General features: G+C 38.1%; 1 protein-coding gene across 1 annotated transcript in view; it reads right to left on the bottom strand.

Moving 5' to 3' along the window:
• LOC126237082 (transmembrane protein KIAA1109 homolog) overlaps positions 1-19,923 on the bottom strand; it is a 567,281-nt gene that overhangs the window by 108,319 nt on the left and 439,039 nt on the right. Inside the window, exons 69-72 of the mRNA XM_049946881.1 lie at positions 11,721-11,876; positions 1,540-1,722; positions 1,054-1,249; positions 605-857 (exon numbers count right to left, since the gene is read on the bottom strand). Coding sequence (XP_049802838.1) covers positions 605-857; positions 1,054-1,249; positions 1,540-1,722; positions 11,721-11,876 — 788 coding nt within the window. The remainder of the gene's footprint in view (positions 1-604; positions 858-1,053; positions 1,250-1,539; positions 1,723-11,720; positions 11,877-19,923) is intronic.

Raw genomic sequence — 19,923 nt, 5'->3', positions numbered from 1 at the left:
ATCCTGCCACCCTTCCAGAAGGAAGACCTATTGTGACTAGACTATAAATGTAGTTGTTGTAAAAGTTGTTTTCTGTGTTTGTAATAACGAATGCTAATAAAATATTAGAATATAAATCAAAAGTTTTTAAAATTTTATTTCAGGGATATCTGGGTTAAAACAAGAAATTCAGAAGAGTAGTAAAAAGCTATACGAGTTCACCATTAGAGAGACAAAAAACACAGAAAAATTACTAATTATGCACTATGTGCTATGTATGAAGTGAATGTACAAAGCAAAGAAAGCAATACAACATAAGAATTTAATCATTATCATAATATCATCCAGTTTTGATCTAGGCACCTTTACCTGTTGCAGTAACTATGCACTGTGTGTTATGTATGAAGTGAATGTACAAAGCAAAGAAAGCAATACAACATAAGAACTTCATCATTATTATAATATCATCCAGTTTTGATCTAGGCACCTTTACCTGTTCCACTTTCAAGCAAATTGCAACTGATCTCTCCATCTCTTCTTAGGCAGCCCAACATTTCTCTTCCTATAATACCATACAGTAAACTTAAGTTTACCTAGATTTATTAATGTTAAAATAGAAACTAACCTGAAGTTTTTGCATGCTGGAGATTGGAAGGAATTGGCTCCAGAGTCTGTTCTAGAAATTCAAGTATGTGAGGGCTGATGATAGTTTCTTCTGGTATGCTTTGCAGAGTCATCCATGCAAACAAGCTTGCTTTTTTTATGCCACCTTTACGCTGCTGCTGCTGCTGCTGCTGCTGCTGCTGTGGAGGTGTCATGTCACTTTGAATTTTTGGGGACAAATTTTCCTCCGTTAGTGTCTTTGATTCGTAATGGACCTATGCAAAAAAACATTACAATTATCGAAATTCTAGGAACAAGACAATGAACAAAACTGAGGAAACAAAACCACACTTGCAGCTGAATGCTGTATGACACACATATATGTAACTGTGCAGAAAATTGTGTGTGTGTGTGTGTGTGTGTGTGTGTGTGTGACTGAGATTGCACGACACAAATGGTATACATACTGACCTTTACATCTAGACCGGGAATATGGAATATTGTTAGGTCCACCAATTGAGCTACATTTCCATGCAAATATCGAAGTCGTGACGCAGAACTAGTACCGTGCTTGCTTTCCTTAGTACGCCTGCTTGTGTTGGGGCTAGATGGCGGAAAATCAAAGATTCCTCCAGAACAGCTTCGCTCCTTCTTCATCCGACTAGTTCTATAGAACATAACAAAAATTAATGTTTCACTGCAGTGCCTGTATTTCACAGTATTATATATCCTACTCAATTGCTTCTGTACCCATCCAGATAAATGAAGAATTGCCACTAAAAAGGTACAAGTCAGCATAAAACAGTAACTCCTGAAAATACTCAACAATAATGTTTGTATCACATTCTGATACTGAAATGCCATACTGAATCCAGAACAGAGTGGAATTTAACACTTCATACTACATAAAACATATTTTTTCGACAACAGTAAGTGAAAAATTAAAAATTTACTTACACTTTTAGTTCATCTTCCTTAGCAGGATCTTTGGTATGCAGCACACACTTTCCACTGTTTATGAATACCTTGACATCAAGTTCGAAGTCAATATTTGGCTCTTGGGCCTTCTGGAACGTTGAGCTGAATGAAGCTGGACTGCTACCACCTGGTTCCTTGCTGCTGGGTTCAAGGAGAGGGATGCTAGTGGGAAGATAGAACCTTGGAATGAACATGCTCCAAAAAACACAGATACAAGAGCTTCCCCCCCCCCCCCCCCCCTTAAAAAAAAAACTGTTAATAAAGTCAAAGAATTATAAATTGTAAACTACAGGAGAGTGTTTCAAGGACTTATCAATCCTTTTCGTGAAGCACCAGCTCCAGTTACAAGCATACAGATATAGTTTATTAACAGTGAACATATGCCAAACAAGAAAAGGTTAGATTACACTCAATGACTGTAGGTTGGCTGATGCATAAACTTGGACCATATTAAAACAGAACTAAAGACAACTGTAGCCACTAACTATGTGGTTAAAAAACATTTATGTATGACTGCAATGAAGTTCTTGAAATAATAAAAAGTATAGTAGTGGAAGTGTCAGAATAAGAGATAATCCCTGTTATCCAGTATTAACAACACAGATATAAACATTTTGTTCACTAAATGCCTTCCATGACTTTTTTTTATACACATACGAGGTTTATTCATAAATTAATCTCCAACCAACTATTAAAAATAAACTAATGCTTGTAGATTTATGAAAATTACATGGTTAAAAATGGAGATTTTGAAAATCATGATGCCTCAGCCAGCTTTGTGTTACATTTGTCAGTTTGTAAGCAGCAAAAGATTGAAGTACATGGTGTTCCTGCACCTCCTATCAGTTGCGAGATATATTTTATCATTCAGTCCCTGCAAACAGAAACCAAGACTCATTATCAACTGTGTCTTGTGTATGGGGATGTAGTTATCAATGATTGGTGTTTTGAGGGAGCGCTACAAAAAATTCCAAGATGTGTGTGATGAAAGTGACCGAGGAAGACCCGAAGACATTCAGATGTAAATGATTAACTTGTGTAAAATGTTGATGACATTGTGCATGTGAGATGCCAGTTCACAAAGTCTGATATTTCTGAATATGTGCCTCGGATTTCAAGAATAATACCCTTTAATATTGTCACAGAGAGGTTAGGTTGCAATATGTTTTGTGCGTGAGTGGGTGCCAAAATCTTTAACCAACATTTACAAAACTGAAAGAATGGGTTCAGCAACCTTAACACTCCTTCAGCACTGCAATGAAAGGAGAGGGAGGGGGGAAGGGGGAGAGGGATTTCTGAGAAGAATCATGACTGTGGCCTAGATATAGATGCAGTAAGTCAACTATGGAACTAAAGCGCAGCCAACATAACAGTGGCTGCCCAAAAAATTGAAGCAGATGCTGTGAAAATGCAAAGTAATGGTTAGTTTTTTGGGATCATAAAGGAATTTTGCCAACAGATGAGAGCAATTGGTGAGAATACTTTTGACATCACAAGTTTATTGTGAGACACTTACTAAACTCTTAAAGGCAGTCAAAATGAAATGACATGGGATGATTACTGAAGGAATCATTCTCCTTCACAACAATATGTGACACCACAGTGCTATTCGAACACAGGCAAACATCGGACACTTTGGCTGGAAGATTTTTCAACCTCCTCCCTATAGACCAGATTTGGCACCATGCAACTTTCATCTCTTCCCCAAGATGAATGCCTGGCTCGCTGCTCAGCACCTCACAGCTGATGATGAGCTTAAGGATGCTGTCAAGAACTGACTGAAGCACCAGGTGGCAACATTCTTTGATGAAGGGACACAGAAGTTGGTGTCATGGTACGACAAATGTTTGAGTTTGCTTGGCAACTATGTAGAAAAGTAATGACAACACCTAAGTGCAGGTCATATACAAAAAAGTCAATAATTTTTTTCTTTAAATAAGTAATTAGAGGTTAATTTATGAATAGACCCTGTAGTATCTGAAGATGACCAGTGTAGGCCACAACTGGTTATTATTGTGCCACAAAATCTGATTATATCAGAAATAAAAGGAAGTTCATAAAATCAATATATATCAGCTTTTGGTTTTTGGAGCTTATATTATTACCGATATACCTGGTATCTTTGTGGGGAATGTTATTCATTTACTATCACATGGACAACTGGCAATAAAGAATGTAAATATCTGTAGATGACCAGGATTGCAGGCACAGGTGACCTGCATTTCAATTAAAAATGAATGTAATCAGCAGAGAAGAATGGTTTGGAAGTCAGCAGAGGGCAGCCCCTGTTGATCAGTTTTCCTATCTTACTTAGTAAGTCAGGCATCCAAACAGCAGAAAGTCTTTAGCCTCACCAGTCAGCCTCCTCCATCTTCTTGAGTCCCTGTATTCTTCTACAGCTAGTTCCATCACATTCATGTCCTCTCTGATCCCGTCAACTGATCTCAGAGGTGTTCCCCTTGGTCTGTCATCTCTGATGTCTTCATCCATCTCCTGCCTGGTAATGTAGCCTTCTCGACAAGTCTCCTATTTTCAATCACTGCCACAATTACCAGCAATTTATACAACTTCTTACACTCACAGGTTTTCTGTTTTTTGCAGTCATGTCTATCCTTGTCTGGTCCAAAATCTGTCTCAAACAGCATTCTCAAATGTTAGGAGTTTTCTGTGGAGTCCAGGTTCTCTGCTCTATGTAGTATCATGGGTTGTGTTATGATCCAGTATAGATTCTGATGTTCATGGATATCAATAGAAGCTGGGACTTGAGCAGCTTTCCAAATGGAAACCTTCACTCGTTTCCTGCGTATCTGAACTCTTTTCCCCTTTTGAAGATTTTACCATCCACATCTATAAAGATCTATCATCATCGTCTCTGCTCATTATGAAGTATTTCATCTTATGTATAGTTACCTTCTAGCCTGTTCTCATTGGTTCTTCCATTAACACTTAGAATTCTGTGCTATTAAAACAACTACATCCACACTGATCCTTCTACCAAGCTCAGTTACTGTCTCTAGGCTTATCAGATTAAACAGATTTGAGGGGGGGCAGTCTCCCTGCTGCACTCCAGTACTCATCTCGAACTCCTCAGACATCTTTTCAATCACTTTCACCATGCAACATTGTCTCTTGTATACAAACTTGTGTTAGTTTTACTAGTTTTATGGGAACTTGGACCCTTTCCAATACTTACCATATTGCTTGCCTGTTTGCACTATTGCACACTTTTGGAAGTCCACAAAAAGACTGTGAACATCTATGCAAATACCCAGCTCTTTGATAACACTTCCCTTATTATATGCAGTTGGTCTACTATTTATTTCCCCCTTCAAACCTCTGCTTGCTGGAATCCAAGTACTTCCTTGAAGAATGGTGTTAGCTGCTTCAGCAGGCAATATGCTCTTATGATATATACATAGCAGGGTAATTTCTCTGGATTTGCTACATCTCAATGGGTTTCCTTTCTTCAGTATTGGGCAGATGACATACTGCTGCCATTCTGGTGGGATTCTTTCTCTCTTCAAAATTAAACAGATCGGGTGGTACACGCTCCCTTGTAGGACATGGTATCTATTCTGTCTTCAATCATTCTGTAAGTATTCCATCTATTTCAGGGGCATTTCCTTTCTTTAGCATTTCTATGACACAAGAAGGTAAGGATACCACTGAGAGGCCAAACCTTCATATTCTGTTCAAAATTAATTTAGAATTGATTATTTGCCAGGACTATGTAGAGCTGTGCACCAGAATTGCCACATCTCACACGGAGCATACAGGTAATCTTGTATTTCATTCAACTGGCTCTAACTCACAAAAACTCGAGTTACAAAGAAGGAACTGGCCACATTGTTCTGACAGAGCTGCACTATGTTTTCATTGTTTTTTAATAAAGCAACAAATTTTTAAAAGATACACAAGAGGATTACTAGAATGTGTTTCTTGATGACACTATTGAATTTCTGACAAACAAGAAAACTTTTCCATTACTGAATTTAGGTGAAAAGATTAAGAGACTGAAATTTTAAATTACTTTATATTTAGAAATTAATTTAGTGCAATATAATGAGAGACAGAAATTTCTTTGATGCAGTCTTAAGCTTCACCACAAAACCACAAGACATTTAATATGGACTAGTAGGTTTCTCGATGAATGTGTACCGTTGTGTCTTACTACTCTTTATGTCAATGTGAAGCCTTTTGAGTTTTTGTTAAGATTTGTTCTGGTCCTAGAACTATAGTCACACTCTACACAATTTTCTGGGAAAAGAGAAATGTTGACAGTGGCAAAAGACATTAAACAAAACTCTCTAGGCATACTCAACTACTGGCAAGTTAGCTGACAGGGGTACCTGAACTGAAAGAAATCAAATGATATTGACCATCTTTGATTTTTTTCGTCATAATATTTCATTGACTGTTGACTCCACGTGTCATTTCTGCTTTCACTAATCCAGGTGCACTGAACACATTGTTGTCTGCTAGCTAAAGTGACAGGAAGTTATAGTATAATGACCAATGAGATTTGCCTTCTTTCGATTCTGTTACTCTCATCAGCTACCTCATTGAGAGCCTTCATATCTCTCTTTAGTTTTCTTGGCATAACCAATTAATAGTGTGCTTCTACTGAAATATTACTGTATCTCATTGCCCTATCAGAACCCCTCGGAGAGCATTAAAGATAAACCCCAGTCCTAATTGTCCAATTTTAAAGTGACCCATTTCCAAATTACATACAAAAAAAACCACTATTTCAGTATACATATAATTCGAAAACGATGCTTTGCTGATTAACATTGTTCTTATGTGAAAAACACAATATAAATGTGAAATTAATACTGTAACTAATCGAAAGAAATGTAGCATATGGTCAGGATGTACCAGTAAACCTATCATTATAAAATTACTACAGCAAATTAAATAGAACATATAAATAAAGCATGTTAATTGAATCTCAGATATATGTTAGCACTAAAATTCAGGCACTAGTTGATTTGTTATATACAAATTTAGAAATGTAATTGTTACCTGTAACATAATTAGTCACAAAATGTTATATTAAGTCGTAACTAAGTTGAAAATAGGTTCACCTTGTTCAGCACTGAGATTGTAAATTTTTAGCAATGTGTATCTCATATTCGGTTTAACTTTTAATTGTGATTTTACATAAAATTGTAATTTTCATTGTAGGTAATTGTTAACAAAGGTATAAATAGAGGTCACGCAGGCGCCTTGGGGCACTCGTTTTTTGGATAGGGTTGCGAGCAAATGTATTGTAGGCTCACTCGTTTGTTGATTGTTATGAACTCTGTGTCAATTGATGTCAACTTTGAGTACATGTGATGTAACCGGTACAGTTCACCAGGCTCGGACACCAGAGTCCGGGAAATATATTGGGGTTAAAACTGCACTGTACTTTGGAATTTATTTGGGAGTCTTCCGCAATCCTTTTCATAGGCTGCACAGCGACGAGACGAATCCAGGAATTTTACAACACCCCGAGAACTAAACAACTCTCACTGTTGGTAGAACTGACATGAAAACAACAGCACATCGACTGGGCATTTCACTCAAAACATTTGCAACGCGGAGGTGGAAAAATATAAACATCACACTACGTGTTTAACAGATTTTGATACTGAACCTTCCTGATGTTCTTGGCCTCATCCTGATCAATCTAATATACCACCTACCATTTCATTATGCTGAGTTTATCCTTTTCATGTATTACTTTCATCATCTCTTAATCATTTACCAATAACCTATAATCAATTAAGTGTCTTAATTTCAGCTACATGTAATTTTAAAAATGAGTAAACTACTTCAATTTTAAGGCCCAGTCTTGTTACAGCTGTGTACAGTATTATTGTGAAATAGTTGACATAAACCAAGTTTTTTTTCAAAGAGGTCTCTACAGGACATTCCACAACTAATGCCAGATCTAACTCTTATGTATGTAAATTGAGTTTCTCCAAAGCAATCCCACAATTCATTGATAAACGGAAACATGCAATGTAAAACAGATTTTTCATTTATAAAATCGCTTATATTGGAACTCAGAACTTAATTAATTCTAGGTTGTTAGTAAATGATTAAGAGATGGTGAAAGTAATACATGAAATGGATAAAATAATTAAAGAAAATGGGAGGTTATAATGGTGCAGTCTCCCCCTAGATTCATATGAAATGTCTGATGCCACCTTTTTTTATGCATATGGGTGGTTTCCCGATGATTCAGTGCTTCCTGGAGACGTGTGTGTTTTGGATGCATTATTCAGTTCAATTTACCAAAATACAGTTTTTTATTCTGGAAGGACATATATTACCGTAATTGTCTATTATGTACAGGTTCCAAATCAAAAACCTAGTTGAGAAGTTGAAGTAAGAGATATTTAGTAACAAATGTTATGAGGCTGTGGAAATGTTGCCGTAAGCGGCTGGCACCTCTAATTACCTTAACTGCAGTCGATTGGTGGGTTGACACAGAGAACCTCATTATCTTGAGAAATGGCTTAAAAATTATTACCAAGTGATGTATTTTCATTTGTTATCTATTTTTATGTCCTACTCTGTAGTTAATATCCTTTGTAAATACATTTCTAATTAACTCTCCAATTGTTTACATCACACAAATTTACAATTTTCAGAATTTGAGGCCTTATTTGTAACTTTCTCGTATGCAGTCAGATGAAGCACAAGATTTGTACTGTCATTGAATGTTAGTAACCAAATCCAAACGGTAATTAATTAAGTAACTAAAATAATACAAGAGACATTGTTGCAATTAAAGTTCAGATTGATTTTCATATTTAAAACTAGTGATGATACTATACAAATTTATGTAGTACGATATTACATTTTATACCTATTTGGCTGTAACATTAGTTTCTTTATGTTTTGTAAATTTTAATTGTAACATCAGAATTGTACAAAATTAATAATGGGTTATTTTGAAATTTATTGTTAAAATTCTATATAAAGTGATGCAGCAAGTCTGCAAGTTAGTTGCTGAGTTGTTGTTTTGTCAGTCAGTCAAAGAGATCTGTGAAGTATTCAGTCAGTGTTTTGTTAATGTGACGATTATACAGTTCAGTTGTCAATAAATTTTGTGAAGGTGGAAACTGTTATATTCTTTCATCAAATGAACTCCATGCCAAGTTAAGTTAATTTAAGTAACATTCAAGAATATAGCATCGTTATACGGTGATGTAATACATTGGAGAAGATGAGGCCAAGAGCATCAGGAAGATACAGCAGCAAAGATGTTGAGAAATATTATTGAAAAACAAATACATATGACGACACGTCCACTCAAGTGAACATCCTGGATCAACCTCTCAACCCCTCACACTCATGTACAAAAGTTATAATTGTACAGGGTGCAGCACATAAAACTAGCCTGTCGTACACAACGCTAATGTTCCAAAACACTGTCCAAATAGGCGCCCACGAACTACCCATTTCCTCTGATGTATGAACACTGTGCAGAACTTTGTTGTTGTGTAAGGCAGCTGCAGAGACAGCCAGTGAAACTTGTCACAACCATATGGGGAAAAAAAGCTTCGTTGTGTGAAACTGGGTTAGTGTGAGTGTGTGATAACACTGTATTCGTTACCCGAGCAATTTGCCATTGCTGAAGTTTTCATTCACACTGGATCTTTAGTGTAAATAAAAAAAACTGTTTCAGGAGAAATTTTCAGGATTTTCTAAGCCAACAAAAAGCACCATACAGGAACTGATTGAAAATGTCAGAGTACACGATTCGTTCAAAATGTTCCCGGAAATAGACTACCACCTTTCTGCACAACTGAATTAAAGAGCTACAGATGCAGGAGATAATGACAAGAAGCCTTCGTACGTCAACAGGGAGATTGAGTCAACAGGTTCATGCCAGTGAGAGAAGTTGCCAACATGTTTTAAGGAGACTGAAGTTAAAACCGTACTGGATGAGTGTTGTGCAAGAACTGAAGGAGTCTGACATGTAGATGTAGATGTAGATGTAGAGTGCATTTCTCTTCATGGCTTTTGAGAAATGTTGCCAGTGGTGTCTCGGACATATTAAGGCTCATCATGAGTGTCGAGGTATGGTTCCACCTCTATGGGTACATAAATTCGCAAAATAACTGGTACTGGTCGACAGAAAATCCACACACAATCCACCAGGTACCCTTGCATGATGAGAAGATTGTGCCATTTCTGTCACATGTGTTATGGGGACCATATACTTTAAGATGACAGTGAGCAGTGACATCTATTTGGGAACCCTGAAATAGTTTTATTCAAACTTGAGAGAAGATGAGCACCAGTTATATAACAGGTTGTTTTTATGTGCCATACCCTCTATGGGCTTGTTGTTGTTGTTGTGGTCTTCAGTCCTGAGACTGGTTTGATGCAGCTCTCCATTCTACTCTATCCTGTGCAAGCTTCTTCATCTCCCAGTACCTACTGCAACCTACATCCTTCTGAATCTGCTTAGTGTATTCATCTCTTGGTCTCCCTCTACGATTTTTACCCTCCACGCTGCCCTCCAATGCTAAATTTGTGATCCCTTGATGCCTCAAAACATGTCCTACCAACCGATCCCTTCTTCTAGTCAAGTTGTGCCACAAACTTCTCTTCTCCCCAATCCTATTCAACACCTCCTCATTAGTTACGTGATCTACCCACCCTATGGGCTTGAGGTTATTCAAAATTTCCTGCAAATGTAGTAACCAGTGCACAATGCTTGTGTGGAATTTTCCTGTACCAGCACCAGAACTACTGAACATGACCAAGTAGAGACAGCAAATAATTCGACGGAGTCTTTGAGAGGGGTATTTTAAGTCTGTCATGAAGCTCTGAGATTATACATTATGGCCAGTGTAATATAAGACACATCGCACATTCAACAGGTCCATATCAATGTTGAAACTTTTCTCTTTGTCGGTGGTATTCACATCATTTATGTTTCTTTCAAATATTTTGATGATGTTGCTTATTAGTAAATCAATGAACTTTTTAAAAACCAGATATTATAAACGACTGATAGCCTACACCCCATTCCACACAAGCATTGTGCACTGGTTACTACATTTGCAGGAAATTTTGAATAACCTCAAGCCCATTACAAATGAGCTGTGTACATTCTGGCATGTTCTTGGATTACATTATTATTTAAAATCTGACATTTTGGGCCATAATTTTTGGAAATTTAACTGACGAAACCTTAAGGGAAGTATATCTGTTTTGGAATTAAAATCTTATGTTGTCACATGGTAATGATTTAATGTACAAAATTATTATGCACTTCATGTAGTAACATGCGCTATGGTGGTGTGGTACTAATATGGAATAAAAATAAAAGAAATAACTGAAATGGATGATAATCAAGAAATGAAGAGTACACAGAGTAATCATCTTGGGACAACCTGTAAGTACATTACATGCACCTCTGGTCTGCAGCCCTTTTGGTTTCATCTGTAATCTCTCATAGCACAGGGTCCCATTAAGTCACATTGCTGGAGTTATTAGTAAAAAGTAAACTTCCAAGGTTTTTGGTAGTCCTACTTTCATTCCACCAGATAGTATTAATGTAGCAAGTAAGTAATAGATTATAATGCAAGATGGTATTTTGTACTGATGAAATGAAATGTAAGATTCACAATGACTTGAAATTTATTTGCATCCATCTTGGAGCCACTAACAATACGAGCATATCTCTCTCTCTCTCTCTCGGTGTGTGTGTGTGTGTGTGTGTGTGTGTGTGTGTGCGCACCCAAATGTGCATAGAAATCAGTTTATAATGTTGAATATAATAGAAGGAAAAATTCCACGTGGGAAAAAATATATCTGAAATATGTCTTCAAATATGTCTGCTTGTTTCTGTATATGTGTGGATGGATATGTGTGTGTGTGTGCGAGTGTATACCCGTCCTTTTTTCCCCCTAAGGTAAGTCTTTCCTCTCCCGGGATTGGAATGACTCCTTACCCTCTCCCTTAAAACCCACATCCTTTCGTCTTTCCCTCTCCTTCCCTCTTTCCTGATGAGGCAACAGTTTGTTGCGAAAGCTTGAATTTTGTGTGTATGTTTGTGTTTGTTTGTGTGTCTATCGACATGCCAGCGCTTTCGTTTGGTAAGTCACATCATCTTTGTTTACAGATATAGTTTATAATGTTGTACGCACCTGCCTTCTGAGAGATCATAGCTTCCAGAATACACAGATGATTTGGGTCTAAGCTCCACCATTTCACCATCAACTTCAATGTGTTCTGGACGTGGCCACTCAAAATCTCCTTCAGGAAGACTCAAGTCTGAGCTGGCACTTGGTAATGAAGATTGCCTGTATATTGTCAAACATACCATACACTTTGCTGATGCTACAATAACCACAACATGTATAGTTTCATAACTATGGACTTAAGACTAACCAGGGAAGAATTACTAGCTGGTGGGACATGTCAAGTATGTTACCAATTACCAACTCTGCACTTAAAATAAAGTACCAAACAAAAACTACTTAATTAATACTACAAAAATTACAATTTTATCAAGTTATCTGAAGAACCATAGTGTGGCTATGCTGTGAAATAAATAAAGAGCAATGCCTTCAAGGTTTATCATAAACTGTCACAATTACTACAATAGTATCACTTCATAACCTGAATTATTGCTTTTGCCTGCGAGAGCACAGCGTTGTAAATAATATCGTTGGATTGTTAGGATTCTGTGATTTTTAACACATTTGTGTATTCCGTGAGTTTACTAATTATTATTATTATTATATTTATTATATTTATTTCCCCCCCCCCCCCCCCCCCTGGCAGTAGACTTGACTACGGAAGGACGTATTTTCAAAGGAGGTGTACTTCTAATGTTAAAAAGGAAATGACAGCTGCCATTCCTGTGAGATATAAGAAAATATAAAATATTAATTTTTGTCAGTATATGCTCTTGTAAGAAGATGAATCTCGTAATGACTGAGCACTGAGAAGAATGTTTTATGAAATAATAATTGTTATCTTAAAAGGCAAATTTTTTCTCATTTTTGAAGAGAATATTATGCTCATCTTTCCTCTCCTAGTAATTATGATACAAAATTCAAGTAAGCAGAAGACTTTGGATTTTGATTGCTAGGTAGTACTGTGCGATTCCTATTTAATGTCACCGTCTTTTGTAATGAACAGATTCTCTTTTGTGAAAAGTGAAAAATTGAGGAACTTGCCCTACCGACACAGACTATCACAGTTGTTCAGAATCGTATCCATCTGACTTGCTCTTCAATAACAGCATCAAGAATATTTTTAGAGCTATGTTATGATGCAGATCTTGAAAAGCTGTTTCTTATGCTGGCTGCTAAGAAGAACTTTAACTTTGAGTACGCTCATTGCACTCCAGAGACGCCAGGCATTACTGAAAAAATTATAATTCACTCTTTCTCAGCCAAGAAGACAGTAATTAAGAACCACAGCACTAAATATTTTAGTTTTGATGGAAAGGTCAAATTCAATTTTTCAATTTAAAAGTAACGCCTAGGGACAGATTCATTTAAATAATTTAATACTAGGAAGGGAAAAGGACCTGGTAAGAGTAGGGAACAGCAGTTACAATTAATTTTGTAGCAGAAAGTTATGAGGCTGCCTGTCTGTTTGTTCTTTTTACTCTTATCAGGAACACTTAATAATTTTTCTAGTGGCCAAGGGAGGGTCATTAGACTGCACAGCACTAAATTATTTTTGTGACTCAGTTTCTTTTTTCAATGCTAAAGACTCTTCGTGGTGAAAGCAGTGGAGGGCTCTGGAGAGCAGCGAGAGTTTTCTGTATATGAGTGCATTTGCCTAAGGGGAAGGATAAAGGAGAGGGGTTAATGCATTGTTACAACCACAAATAAAACATTGATCTTCGACGTTATTTCTGAGACAAACAGCATTTTGACTTCTAGCTTTTTTTGGAGGGGAGGACTTGGAAAGCCAACAAATTGCAAATAATGGTTTACTATCCCTTGACTATGGTTTCGATATTTGCAAAAATATCTTCTTCAGAAGTAGTGGCCTTATTACATCACATGACGCAATAGACACCACGAGATAAAATATTTGCGCAAGTTGCATGTACTTTATGTCGGAGACTAAGACCAAGCAATAATAAACCTTTATTTGCAACTGGTTGGCTAGTTTTTTCAATCTGTTATGCATTTTAACACCTTGTCAGTCCATATCAGCTGACAATTAAGATCAAACCATCCTGTTCTATGTACCTACTCCAGTGACAGTTTGGAATTACAATCACAGTTCAGAGATAGACAGTATATAATCACAAAAAGGTATGATATTCACTGTACCATCTGAAGAGATGATTGCAGTAAGAATTACAATGCTGATTGTTTCTCAAAAGTGATGGTAAAGATGGAAAACCTGCAAACAATCAAGCAAGTCAGTATGTGCACATTGCCAACTATGTAAAGTCGTTGTCTTTGCTTGTTTCACTGCCTGTATTCTATCCAGGATTTTTCAGTAGTGTGTTGACAACTTTGCTACTATTTTAAGTACTAAGCACAGAATAGGAACAGGATAAACATAATTAAACACACAGTCTGTAAAATGACAGTTCTATCACAGAAATATTACAGAATTCTAAGAAAATAAATACTGCATCATGCGGAGATATTCACATCCCCCCCCCCCCCTTTTCATCTACTGGAACTTCAAAAAATAATGATGAAAACTCAGTTAACTAATAAAATATATAAGAACAAATATATATTACAGAAAATAAGAGTATAACAATGAAAACAATCAGTTATTGATAAAATTATTTAATTGTATCTAAAAACAAAGATGATATGACTTACTTTACGAAAGCGCTGGCAGGTCGATAGTCACACAAACAAACACAATCACACACACAAAATTCTAGCTTTCGCAACCAATGGTTGCTTCATCAGGAAAAGGGGAAGGAGAGGGAAAGACGAAAGGATGTGGGTTTTAAGGGAGAGGGTAAGGAGTCATTCCAATCCCGGGAGCGGAAAGACTCACCTTAGGGGGAAAAAAGGACAGATATACACTCGCACACACACCCATATCCAACCACAAATACACATACACAAGCAGACATTTGTAAAGGCAAAGAGATTCGGCAGAGATGTCAGTCGAGGCAGAAGTACAGAGGCAAAGATGTTGTTGAAAGACAGGTGAGGTATGAGCGGCAGCAACTTGAAATTAGCGGAGGTTGAGGCCTGGCGGATAACGAGAAGAGAGGATATACTGAAGGGCAAGTTCCCATCTCCGGAGTTCTGACAGGTTGGTGTTAGTGGGAAGTGTCCAGATAAACCGGACGGTGCAACACTGTGCCAAGATGTGCTGGCCGTGCACCAAGGCATGTTTAGCCACAGGGTGATCCTCATTATCAACAAACACTGTCTGCCTGTGTCCATTCATGCGAATGGACAGTTTGTTGCTGGTCATTCCCACATAGAAAGCTTCACAGTGTAGGCAGGTCAGTTGGTAAATCACGTGGGTGCTTTCACACGTGGCTCTGCCTTTGATCGTGTACACCTTCCGAGTTACAGGACTGGAGTAGGTGGTGGTGGGAGGATGCATGGGACAGGTTTTACACCGGGGGCGGTTACAAGGGTAGGAGCCAGAGGGTAGGGAAGGTGGTTTGGGGATTTCATAGGGATGAACTAAGACGTTACGAAGGTTAGGTGGACGGCGGAAAGACACTCTTGGTGGAGTGGGGAGGATTTCATGAAGGATGGATCTCATTTCAGGGCAGGATTTTACAAATGTCTGCTTGTGTCTGTGTATGTGTGGTTGGATATGGGTGTGTGTGCGAGTGTATACCTGTCCTTTTTTCCCCCTAAGGTAAGTCTTTCCACTCCCGGGATTGGAATGACTCCTTACCCTCTCCCTTAAAACCCACATCCTTTCCTCTTTCCCTCTCCTTCCCTCTTTCCTGATGAAGCAACCGTTGGTTGCGAAACCTAGAATTTTGTGTGTATGATTGTGTTTGTTTGTGTGTCTATCGACCTGCCAGCGCTTTCGTATGGTAAGTCACATCATCTCAAATTCTGCCCTGAAATGAGATCCATCCTTCATGAAATCCTCCCCACTCCACCAAGAGTGTCTTTCTGCCGTCCACCTAACCTTCGTAACGTCTTAGTTCATCCCTATGAAATCCCCAAACCACCTTCCCTACCCTCTGGCTCCTACCCTTGTAACCGCCCCCAATGTAAAACCTGTTCCATGCACCCTCCCCCCACCACCTACTCCAGTCCTGTAACTCGGAAGGTGTACACGATCAAAGGCAGAGCCACGTGTGAAAGCACCCACGTGATATACCAACTGACCTGCCTACACTGTGAAGCTTTCTATGTGGGAATGACCAGCAACAAACTGTCCATTCGCATGAATGGACACAGGCAGACAGTGTTTGTTGGTAATGAGGATCACCCTGTGGCTAAACATGCCTTGGTGCACGGCCAGCACATCTTGGCACAGTGTTACACCGTCCGGTTTATCTGGACACTTCCCACTAACACCAACCTGTCAGAACTCCGGAGATGGGAACTTGCCTTTTAGTATATCCTCTCTTCTCGTTATCCGCCAGGCTTCAACCTCCGCTAATTTCAAGTTTCCACCGCTCATACCTCACCTGTCTTTCAACAACATCTTTGCCTCTGTACTTCTGCCTCAACTGACATCTCTGCCGAATCTCTTTACCTTTACAAATGTCTGCTTGTGTCTGTGTATGTGTGGTTGGATATGGGTGTGTGTGCGAGTGTATACCTGTCCTTTTTTCCCCCTAAGGTAAGTCTTTCCGCTCCCGGGATTGGAATGACTCTACTCTCTCCTTTAAAACCCACATCCTTTCGTCTTTTCCTCTCCTTCCCTCTTTCCTGATGAAGCAGCCATTGGTTGCGAAAGCTAGAATTTTGTGTGTATGAGGGTGTTTGTTTGTGTGTCTATCGACCTGCCAGCGCTTTCGTATGGTAAGTCACATCATCTTTGTTTTTAGATATATTTTTCCTGCGTGGAATGTTTCCCTGTATTATATTCAAATTATTTAATTGGATAGATAAAAAATCTACTCAATTAGCAGCAGCAGAACACACACAGAAAAGGCTGTGGTGACCTTCAGACAGAAGGGTTGGAAGGAAGAAAAGTGAAGAAAAAGAACTGGAAAGGTCTGGGAAAAGGGATGGATTTCGGACAAGTCACCCAGAACTGCAGGTCTCAGTCTTTCCTTCTCATCCTGTATGGTAAGTCTCACCTGACCCATGGTTCTGGATGACTTTCCTGAAATCTACCCCTTTTCCTACACCCCTCCAGTTCTTTTCCTTCACCCTTCTTCCTTCTCCTTCCAGCCTTCCACCTGAAGAAGGAGCCATTGGCTCTGAAAGCTTGCCAATCACAACAGTCTTTTATGTGTGTGTTCTGCCGCCACTTGGTGAGTAGATTTTTTATCTATCCAATTAAGCAAATAGGAGTAGCTATTTAATAAAGAGTCTAAAGTAGGAACAGCCCCACATCAAAAAATATGAAGTCAGTGGAGAAAAATATTTCATGCAACTGCAGTACCAACAGGTAAGGGTATTGTACTGCTTCCTGCTTAAAGTTTTAACACGCATAAATTCATGGAAATGCACCTAGAACAGATGATGTGTTTTAAACCTTGATGCAGCCTGCTATGAATTCCTCACCTATGTCAACCTCTTCATCTCAGAGTAGCACTTGCAACCTATGTCCTCTTTTATTTTCAGGATGTATTCCAATATCTGTCTTCCTCTACAGTTTTTACTTTCTACAGCTCCCTCTAGTGCCACGGAAGTTATTCCCTGATGTCTTAAAAGAGGTCCTACCATTCTGTCCTTTCTCCTTGTCAGTGTTTTCCTTATATTCCTTTCCTCTCCAGTTATGTGCACTACCTCCTCATTCTTTACCTCATCAACATTTTTCTGTAGCACCATATCTCAAACACTTCAATTCTCTTCTGTTTCAGTTTTTCCACAGTCCATGTTTCTCTACCATACAATGCTGAGATCCAATTGTACATTCACAGAAATTTCTTCCTCAAATTAAGGGCTACGTTTGATACCAGTAGACTTCTCTTGGCCAGGAATGCCCCTTCTGCCAGTGGTAGTCTGCTTCTGATGTCCTCCTTGCTCCATCCATCATGGGTTCTTTTACTGCCTACCTAACTGAATTCATTAACTTCATCTACTTCATGACTATCAATCCTAATGTTCAGTTTCTCGCTGTTCTCGTTTCTGCTACTTCTCATTACTTTCATCTTACCCTGATTTACTTTCAATTCATGTTCTATATTCAGTAAACTTTTCATTCAATTCAGCAGATCTTTAGCTCTTAGCCTCATAAAATTATTTAGAAAAGGAAAGCTATAAATTATTTGTAACTTATGTCCACTCTTGAGATGGAAGAAGCAGGGTGCCTGAAGTGCAAAGGACTAGTAAAACATAATTGAAATTAACATAGTAAATGTCTTACAAGGGGAGACCGCCAATTGTGAAATTCGGATTCGATTCATACTGCGCATAATAAAACCTCATGGCCAGAGGCGTAATGTGGCAAAGCACCAAGACGCACTTCTCAGCCGTTGTCGAGAAAATCGACAGTTAAAAGAAACCGTTGTGGTGAAATACTCTCTACGATTAGTAATTTTCTACAGCATCGTGGTGCAGTGGTAAGCACTCGGTTTCGTAATCCGAAGGTCGCCGGATCAAATCTCGCGCCATCCCACCTTTTTTTTTATTTATTTAGTATTTGTTTTTTGTAATTCAAATATATATATATATAACTCCCGGCAATCAGTTGCAACAATAATAAGTTGTTGAAAGTCGTTTGACGTGGAAAAACTGCCGACTTCGAACATCATTATGTTTTCCGCAAACAAAGTTGTATTTCACAAATGTGATTAATTGTCTTCATAATGTTAACCATGTAAAGTTAATGGAAGACGTAGAAACAATATTCTGAAACGAATACGTATAGCGTAAGTCAAACGTTCGAATTAGAATAGAGACCCCACGAACACAAACTTGCTGTGGCAGGTATGAAATATAAACTTCGTTACTCGCTCGTTACACTTGAAGGACAGATGTTGAATGGGCCGAAACGAGCTGCCGCATAACTAGCGTAGTTGCCTGCTAACTTCGAAAGAAGGTAGATGCGGTCCCTAGCGCAACTTATAACATAGTCGAAAATCAGTGCGGACGGGAGAGCTTTGGTACACCCTGTTAAACAAACGGAAAAATGGAGGCGGTACAATTGGAGAGCGATCCGCCTTCACCAACATGCATAAGCAATTCATTATAAAAACAAAGATGATGTGACTTACTGACTACTATAACTGTGTGTGTGTCTATATATATATATATATATATATATATATATATATATATATATATATATATATATATATATATTTGAATTACAAAAAAATTATAATAAAAAAAATTGCATGGCGTGAGATTCGATCCGGCGACCTTCGGATTACGAACTCCAGCGCTTACCGCTGCGCCACGACGCTGTAGAAAAACCATTAATCGTAGAGAGTATTTCACCGCAACGGTTTCTTTTATCTGTCGATTTTCTCGACAACGGCTGAGAAGTGCATCTTGGTGCTTTGCCACATTACACCTCTGGCCATGAGCTTTTATTATGCGCAGTATGAATCGAATCTGCATTTCACAATTGGCGGCCTCCCCTTGTTAGAACAGTGGGGAATCATTCTGGTTATTATGCCTCTAATTCATTTGGCTTCTGATATGAACGGAATGGTGTTTGCTCTTGGAAATCTGATGATAGATGAGAGCAGGGCAAAGAAAGATTTAATCAATTCAAGACCACAAGAAATGGGTTATTTGCTAGTCTGTCAGGCCTATGAGGTATATTTAAGATCTGCATTGTAATCATAATCAGCATTCTTTATTTGGGAAGCAATGTGATGATAATCAGAAATTGTGAAACAGGACTTTTTTTTTTCCTATTTCATTGATATTTTAAGTGGGATGCAGTGACTGAAATAATAACTTACAAAATCCCATGGAGGCCAATTTATACAACTCAGATAAAATAAAATTTATCACTATAAGATATTTGAAACTTTTGCAGGGAATCTTATACGTACAGTAGTGCTTTGAGATACCGAACTAATGGTCATAAATGAATATTTTCTTGTTGTTTGTTATACTGGCATACACAACTTACATCTCACAGTGGCAATTTAAGTTCACAACAATATGTTAAACTTTCCAAGTGATTGTTGCTATTTTCAATGAACATATTACAGCATAATCCATTGATAAAACTAAACTCTGGGTTCAAAATAATTTAGCCTTTCTGTTTGTGCACATTTATGGGTAGGAGATT

The sequence above is a fragment of the Schistocerca nitens genome, chromosome 2 (genome assembly GCF_023898315.1).
Source record: "Schistocerca nitens isolate TAMUIC-IGC-003100 chromosome 2, iqSchNite1.1, whole genome shotgun sequence".
Classification (NCBI taxonomy): domain Eukaryota; kingdom Metazoa; phylum Arthropoda; class Insecta; order Orthoptera; family Acrididae; genus Schistocerca; species Schistocerca nitens.
This window is presented reverse-complemented; position numbering and strand designations above follow the sequence as displayed.